The sequence below is a fragment of the Oncorhynchus keta genome, chromosome 35 (assembly GCF_023373465.1).
Source record: "Oncorhynchus keta strain PuntledgeMale-10-30-2019 chromosome 35, Oket_V2, whole genome shotgun sequence".
Classification (NCBI taxonomy): Eukaryota; Metazoa; Chordata; class Actinopteri; order Salmoniformes; family Salmonidae; genus Oncorhynchus; species Oncorhynchus keta.
This window is the reverse complement of record NC_068455.1, coordinates 25,205,870-25,229,265: the sequence shown is the minus strand read 5'-3', so window position 1 is coordinate 25,229,265 and position 23,396 is coordinate 25,205,870. Positions and strand designations below refer to the sequence as shown.

At 43.0% G+C, this 23,396-nt stretch overlaps 1 protein-coding gene across 9 annotated transcripts in view; it reads left to right on the top strand.

The window, feature by feature from the left end:
- LOC118368165 (fermitin family homolog 2) overlaps window positions 1-23,396 on the top strand; it is a 66,059-nt gene that overhangs the window by 5,872 nt on the left and 36,791 nt on the right. For all 9 annotated transcript variants that reach the window (XM_035752001.2, XM_035751997.2, XM_035752004.2 and 6 more), the window contains exon 3: window positions 21,009-21,242. In XM_035752001.2, the coding sequence (XP_035607894.1) occupies window positions 21,009-21,242 (234 nt within the window). The remainder of the gene's footprint in view (window positions 1-21,008; window positions 21,243-23,396) is intronic.

Sequence of the window (23,396 nt, the reverse complement as noted above, 5' to 3'; positions counted from 1 at the left end):
TTCTCAAGTGTAGTCACACAAACCATCAAGCGCTATGATGAAACTGGCTCATGTGGACCATCACAGGAAAGAAAGACCCAGAGTTACCTCTGCTGCAGAGGTTAAGTTTATTAGTTACCAGCCTCAGAAATTGCAGCCCAAATAAATGCTTCAGAGTTCAAGTAACACACATCTCAACATTAACTGTTCAGAGGAGACTACGTGAATCAGGTCTTCATGGTCGATTAAAAAAAAAAAAAAAAAAAAAAAAATATATATATATATATATATATTTTTTTCTTTTGTTGTTTCCAACCGCCACATTCTGCAGCGATACGCCATCCCGTCTGGTTTTCGCTATCATTTGTTTTTCAACAGGACAATGACCCAAAACACCTCCAGGCTGTATAAGGGCTATTTGACCAAGAAGGAGAGTGAGTGTGCTGCATCAGATGATCTGTACTCCACAATCACCCAACCTCAACCCAATTGAGATGGTTTGGGATAATTCGGACCGCAAAGCAGTAGTGACAGAAAAGAAGCCAACAATTTCTCAGCATATGTGGGAACTCCTTCAAGACTGTTGGAAAAGAATTCCAGGTGAAGCTGGTTGAGAGAATGCCAAGAGTGTGCAAAGCTGTCATGCAAAGGGTGGCTTCTTTGAAGAATCTAATATCTTTTAATTTGTTTAACACTTTATAGTTACTACATGATTCCATATGTGGTGTTTCATAGTTTTGATGTAGTTTTACAATGTAGAAAATAGTAAAAATCAAGAAAAGCCCTTGAATGAGTAGGTGTTCTAAAACTTTTGCCCGGTAGTGTACGTTGGTAGTGATTGCCCAGTCCCTTTCATTGCATATGACTTGGTAATAACATGATAATTGTCCAACAAACACTTTGGTTTCTTTGGGTTTTGTTGAAGCGAGCACCATGGTTAAAAATGTTGAATTCTTTGACGTGAGTACCAGAAAATACCCATATCACAATTTTTAAAGAGTGCCAAGATCTGTCCTGGCCTTCTACACAGGCCTTTACAGTGTCCATGAAGGGACAGGACAGCCACTGGCCTTGTGCTCTTATTGTTAGCCTATATAATGGAGGCCTGCCTGGCTGCCAGTTGGCAGCATTCAATGCTAATCCCTGGAATCCTGATGCGCTAACACGGACGTCATTAAATTGAGCGAGGCACATTTTGTACAGACACACACACACATACCGGTATGGCCTGCCCCTTCCTGTGAAAGTGGGGATGCAAACACTCTTGTTTGTTCTGTGCAATCTTTTTTCTAAGAATGGATTGTTGTAATGTTGCACCATCCTGGAAGAAGTCCCTGTTTTCTGTGTCAGGGCTCAAAGAAAAGGGTTTGTGAGAAAAGCCAAACATCTGACTTTAGGGAGTAGAGGAGCTACTTTGTTAATATACAGTACCTCTACCCTAAGGGAGGGGGAACGCATGGAGGAAAGTCAAAACTCTTATGTAAAAGGTGTGTTTGAGTAAAGTAATGTTGCCCCTCCAATCTGGGTGGGTGTTGACTCCCAGTGGGAAAGTTCTAAGGGGCTATGACTCTGAATAGTAGAGCCAATCAGTGTTGTGTTGCCCCTGCTTAGCTTCATCCTGACAGCGGTTTAGAGGGGAGTAAGGTTTAGAGGGGAGTAAGGTTTAGAGGGGAGTAAGGTTTAGAGGGGAGTAAGGTTTAGAGGGGAGTAAGGTTTAGAGGGGAGTAAACTCTGTTGTTTTCCCATCCTAGTGGTTGTGGTTCGGATTCGAGGATAAGCTGATCCTAGATCTGTTATAAGGGATGGAGAAGTGGTGGTGGGCTGGCTGAGAGGAAGGGGGGGGGGGGTGGGTAGGCTTGGGGAGGGGGGTAGAGGGAGGTGGTCTTTGTGACGGAGAACACGGTGCTAGAATTCCATAAAAGTCTTCTGTGGAGCAGGAAATTATTTCCATGGTTTGGCATGTTCTCTGGAAGCTACAATGCCGTCATCCCAATACCTCCTGCTGCATGCTTCAGCTCTTTCGTTCACTCTGTTTCTTTCACTTTCGACCTACCCCCTTTTTTGGAAATTTTGTTTCGTATGAGGAGCCTGTGCCCTGACAAATTTTTCCTATAGCGGTTTTATTAATTGAGGATCCATGTCCCTTGAAATAGTTTTTGGGGTGTATATTTAGAAGCCTTGTGCAGTATTGTTTTAGTAGTTGCCCTTATTTTTGTTTTATAAATAGACACTACCGGTTTTATAGAAATGTACACTACCGTTCAAAAGTTTGGGGTCACTTAGAAATGTCCTTGTTTTCGAAAGAAAGGCAAAAAAAGTGTCCATTTTGAAGTAACATCAAATTGATCAGAAATACAGTGTAGACATTGTTAATGTTGCACATGACTATTGTAGCTGGAAACTGCTGATTTTAGTCTTACATTTTTTAAAATAGAATATCTACATTTTATCAGCAACCACCACTCCTGTGTTCCAATGGCATGTTGTGTTAGCTAATCCAATGTTATCATTTTATGTTGGCACAGCTGAAAACGTGTGCTGATTTTAAAAGAAGCAATAAAACTAGCTTTGTTTTAGACTAGTTGAGTATCTGGAGCATCAGCATTTGTGGGTTTGATTTACAGACTCAAAATGGCCCGACACAAAGACCAATTGGCGCTATGCAACTGACATTTAATTTTAAAAAGTGGTGGAGAGGTTTTCCGAGTACTCCAATCAGAACGGCAGGTTTGGTCTGTTGCCGTGGTGGGGTTTTGGGTGGTGTCCCCGCTGACCGGCCTGTCTGTTGGTGGTATTGACCAGAGGATGATTGTCAGTGTTTGACAATGAAGATGGTCAAGGTTTGACAATATATTAGGGGCTTTGTGAGGAAACGGATGCAGTTTAACGCAGGATGTGTGACTTCCTGTGAAATATTGTTCTTAACATCCCCTCAACTCTACTCTCCTTGTTTAGGGGCTTTCTAAATGGATACTTCCCAGAATTTTCTCAGGTTTGGAATGAGTGTCTTTACTACATACAAAGAGAATAATCAGGAAGTATTGCAAATCCCTCTCTGTTTCCTATAAATGCTTTGTCATCTCACTTATCATGTTGCCATGACTAACAGAGGTAACACGTAGAGATTTAAGTTGTGACTGTGAAGCAGTCTTGTCCATTGGTCAGAACCCTCCACAACCATAGCTCCCTGCAGAGAGGGGGCCTCACCGGACCAGGCGATTTAGCCCCACTCTGCTTTGCTCTATCTTACAGGAAGTAGTTAGGCAAAGTAGCAGCCCTGCCCTGCCCAGAGCTTCCTGTTACGTATGCAGATCCTGCTGGGTATTAGCCCCCCCCGATCACAGCACTACACTACAAATTGTGATTACTATCCTAAATTGAGCGTACATTGCAATGCGGTTCCAAAATGTCCTAAGATGTCTAATATCTAGTACTCTCAGTTCTATTCTCTGCCTCCCTCGTGTTAACTAATTGTCCTGTTTTTGGACCCTTCTGTGTCCTTGCTTTTTATTTTTTAATTAATAATGTTTGGCATCTCAAACATGCAGCAGAAAGGCCTTTCCTGGCTCTACCTCCTAGTGCTGCCTGGTAGTGATGGGGAAAAAATCACTACAGTTACATTTTGGGATATTCTTTTTGATATTTCGGTCTGACAATATCGCAATATTGTTTTAGCGTTAGTTGGATGTACCTGCACTAAAAGCCCTTCATAGCTTGTTTTCAGCACTTTTATTTCCCTGATTGATCAACAGTCTCATAGGTCTCTCCTGTCCCTCTGCAGCGGACATGTTTAGCAATATGTTTGAATGATCAAATTACAATGAAAGCACGGTATCGAAGCGCAACACATCGTATGGGCATCTAAGTATATCTTGAGGTCCCTGGCAATTCCCAACGCCGCTGCCTGGCTCTCCTCACACCCAGGCAAGGAAATGTCTGCATTCTACGTGGTCGGAGGAACACCAAGCACCTGCTGGTCAATGAACTAAATCAATATGGCTTTTATCATTTTGGTCCCTAAGGTATGTTACATTCCAAAACCCTGTCACCTTTAACTCTATTATTATTATAATAATAATAATAATAATATATGCCATTTAGCAGACGCTTTTATCCAAAGCGACTTATCCTCATTTACTCCCTTCTATACATCGGACAACTGTTCTATTGCTTTCACCTCCTGTCAGACCTGGGAGGGAGTGAGTGAGGGTAGAAGAGGGAACAACTTTGGGATGATATGCAGCCCTGGTCTGTTTTCCCTCCCTTTCATAGATGGCTTCTAAACTCCAACCTCTCTCTGGTCCCCAGTGTAGGTTAGTCACTCACTCAGAGCTGTAAGACTATTCACTGTCCCTATTATTTGGGTGAGATGTAGTATGGCGCAATCACTGGATATAATAGTCTGTTTACCTGGGTAGCCAAACTAGCCATCCCACTCGGCTGTTCCCTTCTGTCAGAGAAACAGCAACTCCAGGATACCTAGGGCCTATCGGAAATAACGAGGCCTAGATTTATTATTATTTTAGGTTTCACTGATACTTTTGCATAGGCGGGTGAGCACAGCAAGTTTTTAAATCATTCTTTTTCCCTTTCTGATAAATCATAGTGGTAGTATAATTTTTTTTTTGGGGGGGGATACATTAGGATGATGGGTTGTCAGTGAGTGTGGCAGATCTCTCACATATCCATCTTTGGTGCCTTGGGGATTGGATGGCCTCTCTCTGTGCTCCATTGATCCTGGAGACGGGCTATAATGTGATTTAAAGGACTGGGCCCTGACTCTGAACACAGCTGGGTAATTGTATAAAGCTGCGTCAGGGTGGAGCACACCCATTGTTTTGTGTTGTTTGGATTATGACATAAATGGATACAAACGATCAGTCTCCGAGGAGGACTGGGCGATCCTCTCGTTTGTTATCCAATAACCCCCACGGCAGAGCTCTCTGTCTCCCCTCTCCTCTCTCTCTGAAACAGGCCTGACTCGGTGAATCCTGGCAGTGATTGTCCATAGGTAAGGCCATTCCACTCTCATTGTGAACCTCTAGGGCTTTAGAAGTTGGACACACCACTCTCCTTTCGTCCTCTGTCTCGCTCTAGCTCTGAGCGTATCCTCCTGGGCTGTAAGGTATCAGGTAGTTCATGGGTCTTCTACACTGATTCTCCCAGACCATAACAAAGTGCATCTTTGGGGAAAGCCTGAGCGAGCCTGCTTGGAAAATCCTCCTGGATACTCCCGGCTACACTTCTAATCCACGAGCTGCAGCCGGGCTGAAGGCTGAGCTCAAGGGCTGGGCTCATGGGCTCTCTGCTTGCAGCTAGTGACATCAGGAGCCTGCTCAACCATGTACAGTAGCCAGGGACTTTACCTGGAGTGTGTGTGTGTGATTCTGTTGAACAGGGTCTTATATCAGACCTGTTCCAGAGGAGGGTTAGTGTGTCAGACAGTAAGATCACCAGGATCAATATCTAGCCTATGGCCTCTGTTCCTTCTGGATGCACATGACTTCTACAAGATAGATGGGATATATGGGATATCTGTTTCTTTCCTGAAGTAAAGTGTGTGTATATGTGTCAGTTCATAGCCATTGACTGCGCTACACTGTGTTGTGTATCTCATGTCCGTAGCCAAAAGGAGGATAGAAGGTCCCTGTGTTATTTTGTGTAACATACATGCAACCACACTACAGGCTGATCCAACTTTGATGTAATGTCCTTAAAACAAGTCAAAGTGAGGCTCAGTAGTGTGTGTGTGTGGCCTCCACGTGCCTGTATGACCACCCTACAACACCTGGGCATGCTCCTGATGAGGTGGCGGATGGTCTCCTGAGGGATCTCCTCCCAGACCTGGACTAAAGCATCCGCCAACTCCTGGACAGTCTGTGGTGCAACGTGGCGTTGGTGGATGGATCGAGACCAGATGTGTCAATTGGATTCAGGTCTGGGGAAGGGCGGGCCAGTCCATAGCATCAATGCCTTCCTCTTGCAGGAACTGCTGACACACATTGTCTTGCAGTAGGAGGAACCCAGGGCCAACCGCACCAGCATATGGTCTCACAAGGGGTCTGAGGATCTCATCTCGGTACCTAATGGCAGTGCTCTGGCGAGCACATGGAGGGCTGTGTGGCCCCGCCAAAGAAATGCCATCCCACACCATGACTGACCCACTGCCAAACCGGTCATGCTGAAGGATGTTGCAGGCAGCAGAACGTTCTCCACGGCGTCTCCAGACTGTCACGTCTGTCACATGTGCTCAGTGTGAACCTGCTTTCATCTGTGAAGAGCATAGGGCGCCAGTGGCAAATTCGCCAATCTTGGTGTTCTCTGGCAAATGCCAAACGTCCTGCACGGTGTTGCAGGACGTCGGACCCTCATACCACCCTCATGGAGTCTGTTTCTGACCGTTTGAGCAGACACGTGCACATTTGTGGCCTGCTGGAGGTCATTTTGCAGGGCTCTGGCAGTGCTCCTCCTTGCACAAAGGTGGAGGTAGCGGTCCTGCTGCTGAGTTGTTGCCCTCCTCTACGGCCTCCTCCACGTCTCCTGGTAGCGCCTCCATGCTCTGGACAATACGCTGACACACAGCAAACCATCCTGGATGAGCTGCACTACCTGAGCCGCTTGTGTGGGTTGTAGACTCCGTTCCATGTCAAAAGTGACCAAAACATCAGCCAGGAAGCATAGGAACTGAGAAGTGGTCTGTGGTCACCACCTGCAGAACCACTCCTTTATTGGGGGTGTCTTGCTAATTGCCTATAATTTCCACCTGTTGTCTATTCCATTTGCACAACAGCATGTGAAATGTATTGTCAATCAGTGTTGCTTCCTAAGTGTACAGTTTGATTTCACAGAAGTGTGATTGACTTGGAGTTACATTGTGGTGTTTAAGTGTTCCCTTTATTTTTTTGAGCAGAGCTCACCTTTCATGTGACTTTTTTTCTTCTTCTCCAAATCATCATTAGTCACATCATGCAGCCTTAGAATGTATTATAAAATAAATTTTAGCCCAACATTTGTATCACAACTAAAGTTACATTAATATCTCTAAATGAAGCATATAGGAGTACCTGTTTCTTTATTAAAGCTCAACACAGAATAGCCACATGTGCTCACTTAAATCGTTTTGGAGAACATAGCTGAATACAATAGAAAGGACATGTTCAATTGTGTTCGTCATACTATAAAATAATGCCACGGAATTAAAAGCAAATATTGTCTGCTAAATGAACTAGTATAGCCCACAGCCATATGGCATATCTTGATCAGGACCTAACATAAGGACAACTCAGAGTATGCTATTCTGTTCTTCTGAAATAGACTAAATTGTCTTCATGTTTCTTTAGACCTGTCTAAAATAAATAATGCATTTATTGTGATGGTGTAGACTAGATTACATGGATTTATTAGACTTTAAAATGTAGATGTTCCAAAGGCCTGTATCAGTGGCTTGTAGGTCATGTCTGGAAGGAGATGCCAGGAGATGCTAAATGAAATGTTAATTAACGATCAATTACAGTGAGACCGGCAGGTAGTTGCTTGACATTCACTGGTCGCCACAGCCCTATCCATGACTGAAACATTTTTCTCATGGCTCTCTTGTTCTTCTCCAATTGACATACAATGAGAAATATGTTTGGTAGATCTAATTGCAATAAAATTACAGTATCGAATTGCTGGTGTTTGTTAGAGCAAATAGTGGTTAGAGCATTGGACTAGTAATCGCATGATTACGAAATCAAATCCCTGAGCTGACAAGGTAAAAATCTGTTGTTCTGCTCCTGAACAAGGCAGTTAACCCACTGTTCCTAGGTCGTCATTTAAAAATAATAATTTGTTCTTAACTGACTTGCCTAGTGAATTAAAGGTAAAAACAAAATATACAAAAAAAATATATATATATAAAATTACACACACACACAGTAGAAGTCAAAAGTTTGGACACCTACTCATTCAAGGGTGTTGATTGATTTTTGAGGACCGCCACAGGAATTGAAAGACCCCGAGTTACCTCTGTTGCAGAGGATAAGTTGATTAGAGTTACCAGCCTCAGAAATTGCAGTCTGAATAAATGCTTTAGAGTTCAAGTAACGGAGACATCTCAATATCAACTGTTCAGAGGAGACTGTGAATCAGGCCTTCATGATCGAATTGCTGCAATGAAACTACTAAAGGACACCAATAATAAGAGACTTGCATGGGCCAAGAAACATGAGCAATGGATCAGACCAGTGGAAATGTGTCCTTTGGTCTGACAAGTCCAAATTTGAGATTTTTGGTTCCAACCTCGACGTCTTTTGTGAGATGCGGAGTGGGTGAATGGATGATCTTCGCATGTGTATTTCCCACCGTGCAGCATTGAGGAGGTGTGATGGTGTGGGGGTGCTTTGCTGGTGACACTGTGATTTATTTAGAATTCAAGGCACACTTAACCAGCATGGTACCACAGCATTCTGCAGCGATATGCCATCCCATCTGGTTTGTGCTTAGTGGGACTGTCACTTGTTTTTCAACTGGACAATGACCCAACACACCTCCAGGCTGTGTAAGGGCTATTTGACCAAAAAGGAGAGTGATGGAGTGACTCATCAAATGACCTGCCCTCCACAATCCCCCGACCTCAACCAAATTGAGATGGTTTGGGATGAGTTGGACCGCAGAGTGAAGGAAAAGCAGCCAAGAAGTGCTCAGCAGATGTGGGAACTCCTTCAAGACTGTTGGAAAAACATTCCAGGTGACGCTGGTTGAGAGAATGCCAAGAGTGTGCAAAGCGGTCATCAAGGCAAAGGGTGGCTATTTGAAGAATCTCAAATATATATTGGTTAAACACTTTTTGGTTACTACATGATTCCATGTGTTATTTCATAGTTTTGATTTCTTCACTATTATTCTACAATGTTGAAAATACAGGAAATTCCTTAAATGAGTAAGTGTTTTAAAACTTTTGACCAGTAGTGTATGTAAATAAGGTACTTCTGCTTTTTATTTTTTTGTACTGCATTTGCAAAAAATGTCTAACCCTGTTCACTTATGGGGTGTTGTGTAGATTGAGGGAAACAATTGATTTAATACATTTTAGAAAAAGGCTGTCACATAAACAACATGTGCAATTAGTGAGGGTGTCTGAGTACTTCCCGACTGCGCTGTAAGTAGTCAGTTTGGTCTGTGTTGATCATTTTCGGTTTATTGTCCCAGCTCTAGTCAGTATTTCTAATAGGAGTTGGTCAGCTGGAGGCTGAGGGGAGGACAGCCATGTGTGATAACACACTGCTCTCCTCGCACCACTACCCCTGCGGCACCGCAGCCTCTGAGAAGGCAGTCGCCAGGGAAATGCACACCTTGCAACGTGACCAACCTCAAGTAGGTTGTAATGATAACAGCCAACTACAAATGTTTGTGAGAAGATTTTTTGCTATGAATATCCTGTGTGTGTAAGACTAGGTTGTCTTGGTCAGGCTTAATTCATTAGAGAGCTGTCAGGAATAGAGCAGTAATGTTTCTCTAGAGGCAGAATAACCATTTAACTCTAGTTGGACTGTAGGACGATTCAGTTACTTCAATGCCATTGGGTTCAATGTGCATCACTGGGCCTCTGTTTAGGGCTTCTTTTTTTCTACAGACATGACTGTTGCTGTTCTTTTTAAACCATTTAAGTTGTAATATAATGTAGTGAGGGTCAGTTCGGGTTTCATCACTCAGAAGGCACAGAATGGGAGGAGGAGGTGATTCAGCTTGTTTGACTATGTTCATGTGAATGTTTTTGCTGCTCGGCTTCGACCCTTGTGAGGTGACACAGGCTGATGTTCGTAATGTGTGTTTTAAAATTTGAAATGTCTGGCATGTCAGAAATGCATTTTCTTATGTCTACGTTTACTTTTATGGGCATTGTAAACTGTCAGTAACAGTGACTTCTAGCTTGACAGCTGCTATCATCACTTGACAGGATAAGTACACCTCTTCTCTACAAAGCCCTTCCACAGTATTCTCTTCCAGTCTTCTTTGTCTCTCTCCTGTCCTCCTTTCTCTTTCTCCTTTTATTTCTCCTAGTGTGAACACTACAGATACTCTACCTGGAATGGAGGGAGGAGAAAGTGAGGGCCAGCTTCAGAAATTAAATCCGCAACCAGTCCTAATTGGTGACTGTTCAGAGTAATGTCTGTAGATCATAACAAATAAAATCCTGATCCTATACTTGAGTCCCTGCCCCCAGTTTGCTGATGGGTACTTTATTGAGGAAAAGTGTACTTACTTTGCCTGAGCTTGGTGGGACAACAACATATCAATCTTAAGATGAATGCGCTTACCTAACCCTAACTGTAAGTCGCTCTGGATAAGAGGACTAAAGGAGAATAGTGTTATGTCTTCAGAGCACTGCCGTCTTATCAATGCTACAACAACCCACTTTTTGTTGCTTTATCTCATTCTATCTCAGCTATTTTGTTGTACTGTTAAATTGAAATGCTGTATTTTGAGGCTCATGTTCTTGTGGTACATATTGAGATTGGGGAAGGGCTTGGTTGGTTTATGAACAGTTTGTGTTAGCACCGCCATGGTCGTGATAGTGAATGGAAAGCGCTTTGACAGAGCTTGGGTGGGGAAATTGTTTGTCAAGCTGTTGCTTTGGAGTGTTTACCTGTAAGGGGGCATGTTTTTTTATGACTCGCATAATTACGCACAGTGCAGAAAGCTGATAAATTGACATGCACACCGACTAACACCACACTTTTTACGACCAGTGCCCACCGAGGTCATAATACATGAGTGCCCCCCCTCTAACATCTCTCACTACTTCCCTCCATCCATCCCCCTCTCCCACACTCTTCCCAAGGACTCTGGGTCTGCATTTAATGCACCCAATTACTTAAGCGCCCTGGTTCATCTGTTGCGTCAGGCCTGGCAGGCAAGCAGTATTTTTTTTTAGCTGGGAGATGCCATTGGCCCCCTTTCCCCCCCCCCCACTCTCTCTTCTCTTTACAGATTGAAACAGAAGGACCTCTTCCACATTCATGGAAGAGACTCCATGCAGACACCCTTCTAGATTTTGTGTTTCTAGATTTTTGTGTTTCTTGATGCCCACCGGCATCCTAATAAGGAAACGAGAACAAAGAGAGAATACAGCAGACAGAGTGGGAGGGTCGTCACACATAGCAGAGATGCTGGATGAGGATGCAGATATAGACTCAGACAAAGCACAGATGCTGGATGAGGATGCAGATATAGACCCAGACAAAGCAGAGATGCTGGATGAGGATGCAGATAGACCCAGACAAAGCAGAGATGCTGATGGAGGATGCAGATATAGACCCAGACATAGCAGAGATGCTGGATGAGGATGCAGATATAGACCCAGACATAGCAGAGATGCTGAAGGAGGATGAGGATGCAGATATAGACCCAGACATGGCAGAGATGCTGAAGGAGGATGAGGATTCAGATATAGACCCAGACATAGCAGAGATGCTGAAGGAGGATGAGGATGCAGATATAGACCCAGACATAGCAGAGATGCTGAAGGAGGATGATGCAGATATAGACCCAGACAAAGTAGAGATGCTGAAGGTGGATGAGGATCCTCTAATAGATATTCATATGTCCTTTGATGGCACTTGCCACTAGACGATTCACCTCCAACTATGGGATGGGCATGTGCATTGGTGCTAGAAAAAGGTGAAGATCCACCCAGTCACAAAAACCATGGAGGCCATACATTTTTTAAATTAAGGTTGCATGGAAAATGGTACCTGTATATCATAGGATGTCAAATGATAACGTCTTCAAAAGAATGTAGCACAGAGGAACCCAGAATGAATGTCTGAACTCTATGGTCGCAAGGCCCCCAAAACCTCTGGGCAAAAGCCGCATTGACACAGCATCCAGTATGGCAGTAGCCACGTTTAGTGAGGGAGCCACTGCTATTTCAAATGTGATGGACAAATTGTGGCTTCACAGCACTTTGGTGACACTGGAAGCAATCAGAGAGGAGCTGTGAGAGCTGATGCTGCTTCATTTGAGTTTGTCAAGCATGGGTGCAGGTCCTATGACAATCAAGAAAGTAGAGGCACCAGCAACAACTCAGATGGCCTTACATATTGGGGCGGAGCGTTGGACTAGTAACCGGAAGGTTGCGAGTTCAAACCCCCGAGCTGACAAGGTACAAATCTGTCGTTCTGCCCCTGAACAGGCAGTTAACCCACTGTTCCCAGGCCGTCATTGAAAATAAGAATATGTTCTTAACTGACTTGCCTGGTTAAATAAAGGTAAAATAAAAAATAAAATAAAAGGCATGGCTGATTTTTAATGTTCTACACATCAATAGCCATTTTGTATGGCTATTGATGTGACAAAGTGATGTGAGAATTTGCCCATAATGTCATATTTGCCCAATAGACCAGTAGTCTAAGCATATGCTCTACTGCCTGAAACAAATGTATTAAATGTGCCAATGTATTTGATGTTTATAAGTGATATGTACAGCAGTTTAATGTGACTTTCCAACTTGATTGGCGTCCACCTGTGGTAAATTCAATTGATTGGACATGATTTGGAAAGAGGATCTGCAGAGAGAAATGGGAGAAACTCTACAAATACAGGTGTGCCAAGCTTGTAGCGTCATACCCAAGAAGACTCTAGGCTGTAATCGATGCCAATGGCACTTCAACAAAGTACTGAGTAAAGGGTCTAAATACTTATGTAAATGGGATGTTTCTGTTTTTTTATGGGGTTCTGTGTGTAGCTTGGGGGCATTTTATAACATGGCTGTAATGTAACAAAATGTGGAAAAAGTGAAAGGGTCTGAATATTTTCTGAATACCAGAGTAATGATAGTACATTAGGATTTTGATGTGAACATTAATTCTTTCCAGACTCTCCCTTGGTAGTTTTCTCTTTCAATGTGTAGTAAGTAGATGGCTAATATCCTTATGGGCTAGTTTACAAGTCCTGAATATGAAGTAGATGAAATACTCTAAATTCAGCATAATAGATTGAAAGAGCACCACAATACCTTCAGATTGTGGTGTCATAATTGCTGCTTTCTTACAGAGGTGGGCTCTAAAACCGTGTCTTGAGTTTTACATTTACATTACATTTAAGTCATTTAGCAGACGCTCTTATCCAGAGCGACTTACAAATTGGTGCATACACCTTATGACATCCAGTGGAACAGCCACTTGCATCTAAATATTTTTTTTGGGGGGGGGGGGTGAGAAGGATTACTTACCCTTACTTATCCTATCCTAGGTATTCCTTGAAGAGGTGGGGTTTCAGGTGTCTCCGGAAGGTGGTGATTGACTCCGCTGTCCTGGCGTCGTGAGGGAGTTTGTTCCACCATTGGGGGGCCAGAGCAGCGAACAGTTTTGACTGGGCTGAGCGGGAACTGTACTTCCTCAGTGGTAGGGAGGCGAGCAGGCCAGAGGTGGATGAACGCAGTGCCCTTGTTTGGGTGTAGGGCCTGATCAGAGCCTGGAGGTACTGAGGTGCCGTTCCCCTCACAGCTCCGTAGGCAAGCACCATGGTCTTGTAGCGGATGCGAGCTTCAACTGGAAGCCAGTGGAGAGAGCGGAGGAGCGGGGTGACGTGAGAGAACTTGGGAAGGTTGAACACCAGACGGGCTGCGGCGTTCTGGATGAGTTGTAGGGGTTTAATGGCACAGGCAGGGAGCCCAGCCAACAGCGAGTTGCAGTAATCAAGAGGGGAGATGACAGACAAGTGCCTGGATTAGGACCTGCGCCGCTTCCTGTGTGAGGCAGGGTCGTACTCTGCGGATGTTGTAGAGCATGAACCTACAGGAACGGGACACCGCCTTGATGTTGTAGAGGTGCAACTGAGTTAACTTCTTGCGTTGAGCCATCCCGGATCCGGTATCGTGACTACAGCCTCAAGCTCATTACCATAACGCAACGTTAACTATTCATGAAAATTGCAAATGAAATGAAATTAATCTATTTGCTCTCAAGCTTAGCCTTTTGTTAACAACACTGTCATCTCAGATTTTCAAAATATGCTTCTCAACCATTGCAAAACAAGCATTTGTATAACAGTATTGATAGCTAATGTAGCATTTAGCGTTAGCATTTAGCGTTAGCATTTAGCGTTAGCATTTAGCAGGCAACATTTTCACAAAAACCAGAAAAGCATTCAAATAAAATCATTTACCTTTGAAGAACTTCTGTTGTTTTCAATGAGGAGACTCTCAGATAGCAAATGTTCAGTTTTTCCTGAAAGATTATTTGTTTAGGACAAATCGCTCCGTTTTCTGCGTCACGTTTAGCTACGAAAAAAAACCTGTATCCAGGATTGTGTAAATCTATCCGCAAACTCATTAGCATAACACAACGTTAACTATTCATGAAAATCGCAAATGAAACGAAATGAATCTATTTGCTCTCAAGTTTAGCCTTTTGTTAACCTCTTCCTGACACGCAGGCGTCCCATCTAGAGATCTGGAAATGCAAATGCGCTACGCTAAATGCTAATAGTACTAGTTAAAACTCAAACGTTCATTAAAATACACATGCAGGGTATTGAATTAAAGCTACACTCGTGAATCCAGGCAACAAGTCAGATTTTTAAAATGCTTTTCGGCAAAAGCATGAGAAGCTATTATCTGATAGCATGTAACACCCCAAAAGACCCGCAGGGGACGTAAACAAAATAATTAGCATAGTTGTCGCTACACAAACCGCACAAATAAAATATAAAACATTCATTACCTTTGACCATCTTCTTTGTTGGAACTCCTAGATGTCCCATAATCACTATTGGGTCTTTTTTTCGATTAAATCGGTCCATATATAGCCTAGATATCGATCTATGAAGACTGTGTGATAAACAGAAAAAAATAGCGTCTTATAACGTGACGTCATTTTTAAAAATTAAAGTTGACGATAAACTTTAACAAGACACTTCGAAATACTTTTGTAATGCAACTTTAAGTATTAGTAAATGTTAATAAGGGATAAAATTGATCACGAGGCGAAGTATATTCTTTAGCTGTCCGTCTGGAAATAATGTCCGGGTAAATCTCAACCAAAATATCCGGTCGGAGGATTGAACAAATGGCTTGTCTCTTCTTCGTTTGACCAAGAAACAAAGCCTACGCAAATGACAAGACTGTTGACATCGTGTGGAAGCTGTAGGTATTGCATCCTCAGCCCCATTTATTGTGGTTCGCCTTTATCAATGGGTTGAAGTGGCGGATGGATATATATTTCCATTTTCAGTGATCAGATTTTCCTGCGCTTTTCGATGAAACACACGTTCTGTTATAGTCACAGCCGTGATTTAACCAGTTTTATAAACGTCTGAGTGTTTTATATCCACACATACTAATCATATGCATATACTATATTCCTGGCATGAGCAGCAGGGCGCTGAAATGTTGCGCGATTTTTAACAGAATGTTCGAAAAAGTAGGGGGTATGAGTAACAGGTTAACAACACTGTCATCTAAGATTTTCAAAATATGCTTTTGAACCATAGCTAAACAAGCATTTGTGTAACAGTATTGGTAGCCTAGCAAAGTATTATGCCTCTCTTTCACCATGCAACATTTTCCACAAAAACCAGGAAAGAATTCAAATAAAATAATTTACCTTTGAAGAACTTCAGATGTTTTCAATGAGGAGACTGTTAGATAGCAAATGTTCCGTTTTTACAAAAAATATTATTTGTCGACGAATTCGCTCAGTTTTGTTCATCACGTTTGGGTAAGGAATTTTTTTTATAAATAAGTCATTAAAATGCGAACTTTTTTCGAAATTAACTCCATAATATCGACAGAAACATGGCAAAACGATGTTTAGAATCAATCCTCAAGGTGTTTTTCACATCTATCGACGATAAAATCCATTGTGGCAGTTGACTTTCTCTTCTGAAGAAATGGAACGCGCATGGACCTACAGATTACGCAATAATTTCGACACAGGACACCGGGCGGGACACCAGGTAAATGTAGTCTCTTATGGTCAATCTTCCAATGATATGCCTACAAACACGTCACAATGCTGCAGACAATGGTGGGAAACGACAGAAAGCGCAGGCTCATTCCTGGCGCATTCACAGCCATATAAGGAGACATTGGAACACAGCGCCTTCAGAATCTGGGGCATTTCCTGTATGAAACTTCATCTTGGTTTCGCCTGTAGCATTAGTTCTGGGGCGCTCACAGATAATATCTTTGCAGTTTTGGAAACGTCAGAGTTTTGTCTTTCCAAGGCTGTCAATTCCATGCATAGTCGAGCATCTTTTCGTGACAAAATATCTTGTTTAAAACGGGAATGTTTTTTATCCAAAAATTAAAAGAGCGCCCCCTATCTCGAAGAGGTTAAATATCTGCTCTGCAGATAGAATGTGGTGTTAGCCATGACCTGGACCCTTGAGTTTGAAAAACAATTTTCTTACTGAACTAAAGTAAGTGAAGTGGATTTCCACCCGGTAATGGAATTACGGTAGTGTAATTAAGTCATGGTCCCTGATCTATACTACACAGAAATGCATAATTATGGATATGAATGCCATTCTCCTCATGTTTCACAAGTTTGGACATCACAGGGGAGTACAATACAGCACAGCAGAGTAATGTATTGTACAGTATATTGTACTATCTTTACTATACTACTGTATTGTCTTGGACTGTACTCAGTACTGTGCTCTACTCGCTGTATTGTACTGTGCTATCCAGACTTGTGAAACATGCAGTACCAGTCAAAAGTTTGGACACCTACTCATTCAAGTGTCTTTTATTTTTTTTTTACTATTTTCTACATTTTAGAATAATAGTGAAGATGAAAAACTATGAAATATCACACATGGCATCATTTAGTAACCAAAAAAGTGTTAACCAAACCAAAATATATTGCTGTGATGACAGCTTTGCATACTCTTGGCATTCTCTCAACCATGTGGAAGGCTTTTCCAACTGCCTTGGAGTTCCCACGTATGCTGAGCTCTTGTTGGCTGCTTTTCCTTCACTCTGCAGTCCAACTCGTCCGAAATCATCTCAATTGGTTTGAGATCGGGTGATTTTCTTTATTTTTTTTAAAATCTTGTAAAAAAGGTTTTTTTCTTTTATTTAACTAGGCAAGTCAGTTAAGAACAAATTCTTATTTTCAATGGCGGACTAGGAACAGTGTGTTAACTGCCTGTTCAGGGGCAGGCAGTAGCTCAGTTGGTCCTTCTGTAGCTCAGTTGGTAGAGCATGGCGCTTGTAACGCCAGGGTAGTGGGTTCGATTCCCGGGACCACCCATACGTAGAATGTATGCACACATGACTGTAAGTCGCTTTAGATAAAAGCGTCTGCTAAATGGTATATATACTATATATATACAGAACGACAGATTTTGTACCTTGTCAGCTCGGGGATTTGAACTTGCAACCTTTCGGTTACTAGTCCAATGCTCTAACCACTAGGCTACACTGCCGCCCCAGGAGGAGGCCAGGTCATTTGATGCAGTACGCCATCACTCTTTTTCTTGGTCAAATAGCCCTTACACAGCCTGGAGGTGTGTTGGGTCATTGTCCTGTTGAAAAACAAATGTCCCATTGAGCACAAAGCAGATGGGATGGTGTATCACTGCAGAATGCTGTGGTAGCCATGCTGGTTAAGTGTGCCTTGAATTCTAAACACCGACAGTGTCACCAGCAAAGTACCATCACACCACCACCTCTTCCATGCTTCACGGTGGGAACCACACATGCTGAGATCATCCGTTCACCTACTCTACGTCTCACAAAGACACGGCGGTTGGAGCCTAAAATCTTACATTTGGACTCACCCAAAGGACAGATTTCCACCAATTTAATGTCAATTTTTCTTGTTTCTTGGCACAAGCAAGTCTCCCTCTATTGGTGTCCTTGAGTAGTGGTTTCTTTGCAGCAATTCAACCATGAAGGGCTGATTCACGCTGTCTCCTCTGAACAGTTGATGTTGATGTCTGTTACTTGATTTCTGAAGCATTTATTTGGGTTGCAATCTGAGGTGCTGTAAACTAAAATCACCAAAAAAAGAAACGTCCCTTTTTCAGGACCCGGTCTTTCAAAGATAATTTGTAAAAATCCAAATAACTTCACAGATCTTCATTGTAAAGGGTTTAAACACCGTTTCTCATTCTTGTTCAATGACCCATAAACAATTAATGAACATGCATCTGTGGAACGGTCGGTAAGACACTAACCGCTTACAGACAGAAGGCAATTAAGGTCACAGCTATGAAAACTTAGGACACTAAAGATGCCTTTCTACTGACTCTGAAACACGCCAAAAGAACGATGCCCAGGGTCTCTGCACATCTGTGTGAACGTGCCTCACGCATGCTGCAAGGAGGCATGAGGACTGCAGATGTGGCCAGGGCGGTAAATTGCCATGTTCGTACAGTGAGACGCCTTAGACAGGGAGACGGGATGGACAACTGATCGTCCTCGCAGTGGCAGACCACGTGTAACGACACCTGCACAGAATTGGTACATCCGATCATCACACCTGTGGGACAGGCACAGGATGGCAACAACTGCCCGATTTACACCAGGAACGCACAATCCCTCCAGTGCTCAGACTGTCCGCAATGGGCTGAGAGAGGCTGGACTGTAGGCCTTCAAATTTGAAAACTGTAAAATCACTAATTGGTAGGTCTACCATTTACTTGTTACTTCTGTGAACTTTCATTTTCCTCCCTCAGTGAGAGCGAGGAATTAGATGTAATTGTTACCAAAATATATAAGGCAATATTTCTTAAACCTAACAGAAGGTAAAACATGTATCAAACTAAATATATATGTGTTGATATTAGTTGGCAGGGGCCTACACGTAGACATTGTGTTTTGATATGTTTCTGATACCCTTTTAAGCATTTTCTGGTAATGTTTTCGAAGACCCCTTTTTCATCTGTTAATCCAGAAATCAAAGCATTTACTTATGAAGATGAACCTTAACCTGCTCAGGACCTCAGACTGGGGTGTTCATCAAGGATCTCTCTGTACATTGCTCCGCTCACCTTTCCCTTGATCCTAACAAGTCTCAGTTGCTTTTAAGATGGGGTAAATTGTATTTATTTATTTTTTTAAATCTGTGTCGTGTTTTTGGCTATGCCGGAAGTGATATGACATGCTATTCTATAAAATAATTTCTCCGTAATTAATGATATCTGATTGAGCTAATCATGTAAATGTAATTAACTAGAGTTGGGGCACCACAAAACTATATTTATAGAGCTGTTATCTTTCGAATAAACTCTTAAAGACCTAGTAATATTTTACATCAATAACAGTCAACATTAATCTTCATTTTACTTCAGTCTCATCTGAAAGTTGTAAGTTCTTGGTTATCTGCACGAACCCTGGCTACGAAGTTGAATCAGCAATGCAAAATTGGGTTTAATTGTTTATTTACTAAATACCTAACTAATCACACAGAATTACACACACACATATTGAAATCATAACTTGATTACAAATTACATCATGAAGGAAAACGTCCCTAGTAGGCGGAACATTTATGACAGCTGGTTACACAAAAAAGGGCTGGGTCTGGGTGAAAGAGTGGGAATACTGAAGAACAAAGGGCAACGCTGTGCTATCGTAAATACAGTATCTTATGCATTCTAAATTACCGCCCATTTGGAAAAGGAAAATGCGCTGCGCTTAGGTAGGCTAGTGGTAGATGGAAGGCAGTGTTGCTCAACCGAGTCCTATGTCCTTTTAAGAATGTCTGCTGGTAAATTGAATACATTGTAGTAACGTTGTTGTGTGGTAGATGGGATACTCTGTCTGTTCCTTCCTAAACCTCGTTTGCAGTAGCTGTTGCTAACTCAACGGCTAGGAGGTATCATTTCTGTAGTGAATAAGAGTTCAAAGTTCATACCATTCGCAACCAAAGCTCACGCTGATGTTGGCTTCGTTCTGTAGTTATCTGAACCATTCTGACATCGGACCGTCATCCTCACATCCTCGGAACAGGAGGTTATATTGTCATCAAGGGCTTATATAGGAAGGGAGAGGAGGGCGTGTTTGAAAAGTTTTATAGCCCATGTCCCTTCACAGGGTTGGGCCACTGATTGAGCAGAGCCCTATCTTATGAAAACCCAAATCTCACATTTTAGAAGCTAAAATCACATTTCATCCCATCACGAATAATTTCATACTCAAACATTTAAATTGAACAACAATTCCATGTGAATCTGATAACTAGACTTTCCACTGTAGAGTTTGTCATCTTATCATTGATGAGAATGTCTCCGATGACAACCGAACTGACATCATATTCATTAAGTACCACCGCATATGTTCAATTGGTTGGATAACCAGAATATGGTTAATTTCCCCCCACCTTCTGATGTTCCCAGAATCTCTGTTAACCAAGGGTTTTGCAAATGAAACATCAGTAAGGTAGAGGGAGGAAAGAGGTATTTATGACTGTCATAAACCTACCCCCAGGCCAACGTCATGACAAATAGCTTCATTTCACAAAAACATAGGCTCTTATCTTTCAATTTGATATGCTCCAAAAACTTGACATGATGGTGCTCATTGGTCCTTTGAGATGGAAATGCCCTCACGCAAACCGCAGACCTCTTTCATACTCTTCTCCTCAAACACTTCCCCTCCTACTCACTAAGTTCCCCACCCCCTCTTTCTCTAAATACCTCAGGAGCTCTCTCTCTCTCAACCTCACCCCCCTGGTCATAAACGTGACCCTCTGCCTGTGAGGGACACATTTGGTGTTGTCACATCACCCTGTCAGTGACACGCATACAAGGCTCTCCTTTCATTTGCATTGTCTCAATTAGTTTGAACATAATGAAGCCTGTTTGTGTCATATGTTTAGAAAGAATATAGTATTTTGGCCGTAGGCAGTACATGCGTCATTCCAGTCAGTGAATTCCATACACATTACAGGTTTGTGTTCCTCAACTCTTTTGGTAGTTATGAAACTGTCATCCAGTGTTTCGACTCAGGATTTGTTCTAGTTACTGCAACAAGCAAATCAATGTTGTGCTGGTCACTGACTGACAAACTAATACCCTCTCCTTTCCTCCATCAGATGTGAAGAAGGACTGGTCGGACCACGCCCTGTGGTGGGAGAAGAAGAAGACGTGGCTGCTGAAGACCCACTGGACCCTGGACAAGTATGGTATCCAGGCAGACGCCCGGCTCCTCTTCACCCCGCAGCACAAGCTGCTGCGCCTGCAGCTGCCCAACATGAAACACATGAAGGTCAAGGTCAACTTCTCCGACCGCGTCTTTAAGGCCGTCTCTGACATCTGCAAGACTTTCAGTAAGTCACCAGTCATTTAGTCAACACTCAATAATGCCCCTATCCTACCAATGGTCCTGTACAGCAGCGTTCCCCAACTGGTGGCCTGCGGTCCCCCCAAGTTGTCTGAGCAAAACGATGTGTATTTTTTTGCATTTACATTGTTGAACATAAGACTTTAAAAAATGCTAGGAAAGTGATTTTTAACTTAAGAAATCTGTTCCCAAGTATTCCCACACATAATAGACAGATGTAATCATATACAGTTTGAAATTATGTTTTAGTCAAACTTATCTGTTTGGGCTTTTTTATAAAAAAATAAAAAAAATCTTAAGCCCTTTTTTCTCCCCAATTTCGTGATTGCTGTAATTTCCGTACGAACTCGGGAGAGGGGAAGGTCGAGAGCCTTGTGTCCGAAACACGAACCTGCCAAGCCGCACTGCTTCTTGACACACTGCTTGCTTAACCCGGAATCCATCCGCACCAATGTGTCAGAGGAAACAACGTACACCTGGCGACCATGTCAGCGTTCAGGAGTCGCTAGAGCGCGGTGGGAGACGGCCAAACCCCCCCTTAACTCGGACGATGCTGGGCCAGTTGTGCGTCGCCTCATGGGTCTCATCGGTCGCGGCCGGGATCGAACCCGGGTCTGTAGTGACGCCTTAGACCGCTGCGCCACTGTTTGGGACTCTTGCAGTCTGCAAATGATTGTAATTATACCCCCCCAACCATCAGCTCAAGAAATACTCGGTCCGTGGCTGAATCTAGCTGATGATCCCTGCTGTACAGTATGTACTCTTTCTAACCTTGCCATAATACTGACTGTGTATATTTTTAGGTAAACTAGTGGAAGTGTTTCCGCCTCCCATTGAGCCAGGCATGTCTGCTGCTGCTCTTTGTTTCCCTTTAGCTTTTTGTTGTTTATCAAACAGAGCCTGAGCTATCAGCAATCAACGCTCCCTGTCAGGAGAGGTGACACTGACTGTTCAGGCACCTTGCCTCTGCTAGACCTGTCCTTGAACTACAGCTGTGAAAAATTGTCTGAAGCCTGTTTAGTAAACAAAGTTTATCAATCTAACACACCTGAATGACTCAAACGTTCAAGGATGGATTTTGTCTACACACACACACACACACACACACACACACACACACACACTACTGTCTAGATTTAGCCCTCAAGGCCCTGCCCCCTGACGACCACTGGGCGGTCAGCAGACAGCCTTCCTCAATCCATATCTCTGCCCTATGGCCCTGTCAGCTAATGTTAGAGGTCAAACATCGGAGCCTAATGCCCTCCTGACCTTGTAACACCGATCTCGGTCACTCCTCCATGTCGGATCCTACCAGAGCCCTCTGTCTCAAATGAAGACAGCAGCTGCAGGTGAGGATTTCTATATGAAACCTCCATCAGGAACTTTCTGGCCTTTGTTCAGAAGGAGTTATGGCTGTTTTACTGTTATGGTTGGCTCTTCCAGGTAGCACTGAAACCTTGTTTTTGATTTAGAAAGGCAAAAAGAGGCCCTCTATGAATTCCTTTTCTTTGAAATGAGAAAGGACAAATAACATTTTTTAGAGTATAAATCAACTGGGTGACTCTTATTCAGAGATGGCTGAATAACTAAATGAAAAGGGCTAGTAGCAGAACCCTCCCCCCACCTCTGCTGTACAGTCCTCATCAGGAATGAGTCTACTACCTCTGCCACAATAAATCTGTTTTTCATTTTGGAGAAATTCAGGACAAATTGCTCATGGCTGACTTGGCGCATGACCTACGGTGGCTGGGGAGGTACATGCAGTGCATCTTTCTCTGGAAGTTTTCAATCATATCATTCTTATGGTGACCTCTTCTGGAACTATTTTATTTTTCATTATCTGGGGAACTTTCAGTTGAATAATTTCCTGTGAGTGTGTGTGCCTGACAGAGCGCTGCACAGCATGGGGAATGAAATGAGGAATAAGCAGGGCCAAGAAGGGAAGACTGGAGGCCTTTCCAACTGGCTGACACTGCAGACGGGGAGTGGGTATAGAGACGTATTATCCTTGCAGCTGTACAAGACACTGACCATTCAGACTGACTCCCACTCTTGTCTGTTTCCCCCTCTCTTGCTTTCCTCATAATGATTGATTTGGAGGCAGGGGATTTTTTTGTTGTCTTCGGTCATGCAGTAGCTG